The 6,000-nt window shown below is 43.3% G+C and overlaps 1 protein-coding gene across 6 annotated transcripts in view; it reads left to right on the top strand.

The window, feature by feature from the left end:
* The first annotated feature begins 239 nt into the window (after positions 1–239).
* The window catches only part of AAK1 (AP2 associated kinase 1), a 246,166-nt gene continuing 240,405 nt past the window's right edge, over positions 240–6,000 (top strand). For all 6 annotated transcript variants that reach the window (XM_036752566.1, XM_036752567.1, XM_036752565.1 and 3 more), the window contains exon 1: positions 240–664. In XM_036752566.1, the coding sequence (XP_036608461.1) occupies positions 502–664 (163 nt within the window). In that variant the 5' untranslated portion in view covers positions 240–501. The remainder of the gene's footprint in view (positions 665–6,000) is intronic.

The following is a 6,000-nucleotide window of genomic DNA, read 5'->3' as shown; positions in this document are numbered from 1 at the left end:
CGGCTGGGGAGGCGGTTTAAGTGGCTGTCACTTGATGGGGGGTGGGGGGAAGTGGGAGGGAGGGTGACCCGGTGTTTTTCCTCACTATGTAAGGGCAGGTAGCATCTTCCTGGTGTGTGTGTGCGCGTGTGTGTGTGTTTTCCCCTAGAGAAAGGCAGACGATATATTATGTTATAATTATAATAATAAAAATCATTAGTATTTAGTAACTGACTCATCTTCTCTTTCTGCCATCACAGGTCTAAACTTTAAAAAATCGCTTTCCAGAAGAGGAAGAGAAAATTGCACTACTTAGAAGCATACATATATTATATGCATAAATCTATATAAAAATATATACACAGCCTTCCCTCCTCCCCCATGAGTGGATTTTTCTTGTTATCTGAATAGAGATCCTAGAGGAAATCTGGGGACTTCTTGCTTTTCTTAATTAAAAGAAAGAGAGAAGAAAAAAGCAGCCAGGAACCATTTCATCTGCCGCTTGCTGCCTCCTTTTGCAAGATGAAGAAGTTTTTTGACTCCCGCCGGGAGCAAGGAGGCTCTGGCCCGGGGTCTGGCTCCAGCGGAGGAGGGGGGAGCACCTCGGGCCCAGGGAGTGGGTACATCGGCCGCGTCTTCGGCATTGGGAGACATCAGGTCACTGTGGATGAGGTATTGGCCGAAGGTAAGAGAGAAACGGCTGTCAGTGCTTTCGGAACAATTCGGTTCCTTTGCTTAAATTTTCCCCATTTTCAGTATATATGAATAGATTCAGGCCTTTTGAATCTCCTCCCTCGTCCCCTCCCCAATTCCTTGTCCCCAGATTCATTGTCCTTGAGTGATTTAAAACTGATATGGAAATGACAGGTACCATTTTTCACAGACCTTTATTATATACACACATATATATTTTAAATATGAAAGGAGCTATATTCCACCCTACCCTTCGGTGCTGCCTTGTGGATCAAACGAACTACTGTATGGGAAAGCCCTGAAAAAAGTATCAAGTACTATAAAAAATAGACGGGGATGGTTGTTATTCCTTTACCAAGGATTTGAAATATGGTTATGGGGGAGATCTGAGGAAGAGGTGGAAGGGGTGAGGAGAGAGACTGCTTCTCCTGACTTTCCTTTGCTATCAGTAGACATCAGGAAGAAGAGAGCCTTTTCAGAGGAAAGGGAGTCTGTTTTCCCAGATGCACAGAGCCTAGCGCCAAGGCTCTTGGTAGAATGAGCCAGCTTTGCGCCCCAGCTCAGCTGGAAGCAGGTCCTCAGAGTATAGCAGAGGTAGCAGACATGATTTGAAATGAGTGTATTTCTCAGTTCAGATATGGAGGCCTGTCTTCTATTTGTTTGGGTTTGTTTTTCTTTTTTCTTTTGGTTTGCTTTTAATCCAAGAGGAGAAATACTTGAAATGCTTGTAAAGGGGAGGCTGTCCCTTTCATTCCCATTCCCTTAAAGAGTATTGTCCCAGCCCAAAGTATAAACATATATCATATCTGGCACATATATAACATTTGTACTGCTACCTGAATGTATGTGTGGTATATATTATATATGCATCATATATGTTATATTTTATATATGTAGTGTTTATATTTATATCTTAACTCCTTTGCCCCCTTCTCCCCCCTCCCCCCACTTCAGGGATAACTTTGTATGTCTGTTTTCGCAACCTTATACTCGACCTTCATAATTATGCCAGACTCATTATATTTTTCACAGTCCATTGCATGCCCAGCATGTCTTTATTTTTAATAAAAGCAGAAATTTCCTTGGCATGAAGCTTTTCAAACTAATTGGATGGAGCCAGCCTGCTGAAGGCAGTGCTACAGATTGTAATGGGGATGGGGAGAGGGAGCAGGCCTGTATTTCTGCAATAAGCAGTTTGGGGCCATCCAAACTCTGAGGACAGGAGTCCTGAGAAAGGGAAACCAAAGAAACTGGGGAGAAGGAAGTAGGGGAATTCTCTTTAAAAGGCTCTCTGTTATGAAAAAGCCAAGGTTTAAGCAAGCCCCGGGTCCTGACCTGGGGCCTCTGAAATGCCGGTCATGGTGAGTGCTTGCAGGCAGGGTGCTGACTGGGTGGTGGGAGGAGGAAGGAGCTGTGTTTGTCTCTGAGCTTGTATAATCACTGGATTCATCTAGGGCCCAGTTCTTTGCCAGGGGGATTGAAGCCTCAAGCCTCTTCCCCACCTTCTTCCTGTAAGAAAAAAAAAAAGGAAAAATTGCCTTTTTTTCTTTCTGAAATTTATTCCTATTCCCTACCTTATTTATACTAGACCTTTTCTGGTAATCGAGGCACTGTCTCTGAATTCCTACATTAAGGGCTTTGGGGTAGGATGGGTGACTCCCCACCTCAGAATCTTTCACTTTCATCCCTGTTCTAGAGTCCTTGACTGCAGCAGAGAGGTGAAGTATTATTTTCCCCCTTGGGGAAAGGGATCTGTTACCCTCTTGCTCCATCCCAGTGGTCCTGGAGAGGACCTTGTTCACCTAAGGACTGTCACCCAGTCTGCCTGGGAGGGATTTTGTTCAGAGCAAAGGGGTGGGTGGGAGGGAGGGAAGGCATCTGGAGCCTTTCTCTCTACCTGACTCCAGGGACTATTGCCAGGATTGCTCTTTTTTTTTTTTTTTTTTCCTGAAAGCCATTGATGAGAACTGCTTTGTCACATCATCATAACCATGCCCATAACATATGGTACCTGGGAAAGGCTTTGCAGCCATCATTGATTTGGGATCCCAAGGAAATGGGATTAGGTCTATTTAACCAGTAAGGGAAACTGTGGCTCAGCTAGGGGAAGACTTTGTTGTGGTCTTTTCACATCAGGTTATAGAGGCCAGATCTGAAGCTTTGGGCCTATCTGTTCCCTAGTGTCTGGTTGAGCCTGAGTCAGAGGCTCCAGAGAGTGGGGTAGGGAGGAGCCAATATACAAGGCATTTATAGAGCTTCTACTAAGTGAGATCTGTGCAAGGTGTTGTGGGTAAATTCAGACAAGAAGGACTTAAGGACTCTGCCTTCAGGGAGTTTACAGTCATGGGAAAGGATGTAGAAAAAGACAAAAAACAAAACAAGGCCACATATATTTGTTTGTATGCATGCATGCACACATGCACGTACATATAAGCCTACACATACACACATGTGCACATATAAGCATACATGCACACGTGCATGTACACACACATACACACATACATACATTATAAAATGAGTGGACTGGACAAATGCCCTAGGAGCTTAGAAGAGGTAGAGAAACATAGAATTTCAAAAATGAAGAGACTTTCCAGGTCATTTATTTCAGCCTTCTCGTTTGCAGATGAAGAAACTGAGGAATAACAACTTTCATTGAGTAATTTAAGTCCTTAACTTTCAGTAACATGATGAGGAAGGTAGTATGAATAGGACTATTATTATACAAAGGGGAGGCTGAAGCTTTGCAAATTCTTATGGGTGGAGTGCCAGCCTTAGATTCAGAGGACCTGGGTTAGAATACTGACTTTGAGACTCTTGAGGCCTCAGTCTCTGCCTTTGTATTGGGCATAATAGTACCAGCCTTAAATATCTTACAAGGTTTTTGAGAAGAAAGTTTTTAGTGAACCGTAACGCACTATGTGATTGTGATTTTATTATTCAGTGACCAGCCCGAGTCATTATTGGGGCTGGAACTTGAACTAGGATCTCCAAACTCCAGGTCTGGTGCTCTTTTTACCTTATACCAAGATAGCCCTCGGCTCTGTGGAAGATTTCATCGAGGAAGCAGGACATGACTGACACTTTAAAGGATAAGATTCACCTTTATTTTTGTATCCCTGGCATCTAGCAGAGCACCTCAATTAAATGCTTTGTTGATTGATTGGGTAGGATTCAGATAAGTGGAGAATGCGTACAGTAGTGGGAGTAAAAGTGAGGAGGCAGGAATGTTTATGGGGAAAAGTTAAGTAGACCATTTTGGTTGAAACAGCCCCTTCCCCAGATTACCCACCATGGCTTAGGTAAAGAGCTGTGTGGCCAACTATTCCTGGAAGTCTTAGCCATTCCCTTGACCAACCAGCTCATAGCTTTTTGGGTGCTACTACTTCCTGCCTTTTAAACTCCTTTTCTCCATATGAAATCTAGGTGCCTATATGTCCATATCTTCCAGCCAGGGTTTCCTAATGACCATGAAAAGTCTAAGCTATATACAAGTCATTCAGTCAGCAAGCATTTATTAAGCTCTTACAGTGTATATGCCAGGCCCTGGGGATACAGATATAATGAGAGCTTACATCCTATAGTGGGGGACCGCATCAGGAAGCAGCATGGTAGGGGAACCTCAGGCTCAGAACCATCTCTCACTATGTAAATACTAAGAACTCTCACATGTGGGCTTCTGTTTGTGGCCTGTAGAAAAAGCTCAGAGTGGCCCATGAACCTGAATCTGTAACAGGAGCCCAGCTTCAGAGAAGGGGTTGATGCATACAGGAAAGACCTCATACCTTCATGCTTCTGTTCTTCCAATAGCCTCACCCCTGTTAGGTTTTATAGGGTAGCAAGCATTTGGGAGTCCTGTTGGTACAAGAAGGATGTCAGAAAAGGTTTTTTGACTTCCCATTTGAAGTCTCCACCTAGATCTAAGCTAGGGGTGGTCTTTTCTCTCACCTGTGTTGTTCTTGCTGAAGGAACTCAGGCAGGTCGGTCTGACCTAGAGTAATGGGCAAATCTGTGATGGTGGGGAAAGGTCTGACTTGGTTTTCTAGAACCAGAACAAGGAAGATGGAAGCAAACACCTAGTGAGTTTCAAGGCCAAGAAAGAATTTAGTTACAAGTAATAACCCTGGGCTTTCCTTCAGTTGATCCCACTCTTACAAGGAATGTAAAAATAGACCTTAAGGATGGACTCTCTCTACATGTTCTAGATGGAGGAATGAAAGCACAGCCCTGTGAAGGAACTCAGGTTCAGATCTCAGTGTTGCTGCTTTATTACCTGGAGAGGCTTGGTCAGCTTTTTCCCCTTCTTTGTTTCATTTTCTTTATCTGTAAAATGTGGGGGCTAGATGAAGATGCTTTCTGAGGTTCCTTCCAGCTCTGAGTCCCAGGGCCCTGTTAGAATCTTTGTTTCCTTCAAACCACCTCTTATGTGAAGCCTTGACCAATTTCTCCCCAACCCCCAACTGCCAGTGTCTCCCTCAACTCACCTTGCATTTATTTTGTATATAGTTATATGTATACATGTTGCCCTTTCTGATAGAATATAAGCCCCCTGAGGGTAGAGACTTTCATTTTTGTCTTTCTTTCTGCAGCACCTAATACATAATAGGCTGCCAGCACATGGGATAGGATCAGGGATAGTATTGGACCTCTAATCTCATTAGTATAAGGAACTCTGAGGGAGGAAACTCTACCAATTCAGAGAGACACCTCTTCTACAACTTAGACACCTAGATGGTTGCTTGTGGCATTAAGAGGTTAATTGACTTACCCAGAGTCACACAGACTGTTTTTGTCAGGGGGCAGCACAAGGTCTTACTTATTCCAAGGCAGGCTTTCTATCTTTTCTGCTACATAATAGGCTCTTAATAAATGTTTGTTGATGGATGGATCCTTCTGAGTTCCAGATTCCTACAATAGCCCTGTGCCTGTTAGACCAGGTTGTCTCTGTAAATAGCCCTGGATCAGAGTTTTAAGTCTAGGTGAATTGATCTTTCTTTCAAGAGCGACCCTTAAAAAAGAAATCAAACGCTGAGTCCTAATGTTCACTAATAGTTTTCGGTCATCTTCTAGTTCTGCTCTGGTGAGTTACAGATCTCTGTGTAGGGGTACTTAGATCTGGGATTTCATCTGGATATACCACCAACGCATGTTTCGCTTTCTCAATCCCATGCCAATTTTGTGTATGTCGACGAATCCTCCATGAAACATCCATCTAACCTACTGTATGAAAATTAAAAAAAAATCTTGGTGATACTATTGTGGTAGTAGAACTGAATTGAACAAAAATGTGTAGTGTTTTGGATACACAGCGTGCTTAGCTACTTAGTA

The sequence above is a fragment of the Trichosurus vulpecula genome, chromosome 3, assembly GCF_011100635.1.
Source record: "Trichosurus vulpecula isolate mTriVul1 chromosome 3, mTriVul1.pri, whole genome shotgun sequence".
In the NCBI taxonomy this organism is placed as follows: domain Eukaryota; kingdom Metazoa; phylum Chordata; class Mammalia; order Diprotodontia; family Phalangeridae; genus Trichosurus; species Trichosurus vulpecula.
Note: the sequence above shows the minus strand (reverse complement) of the source record. Positions and strands in the feature narration are given on the sequence as shown.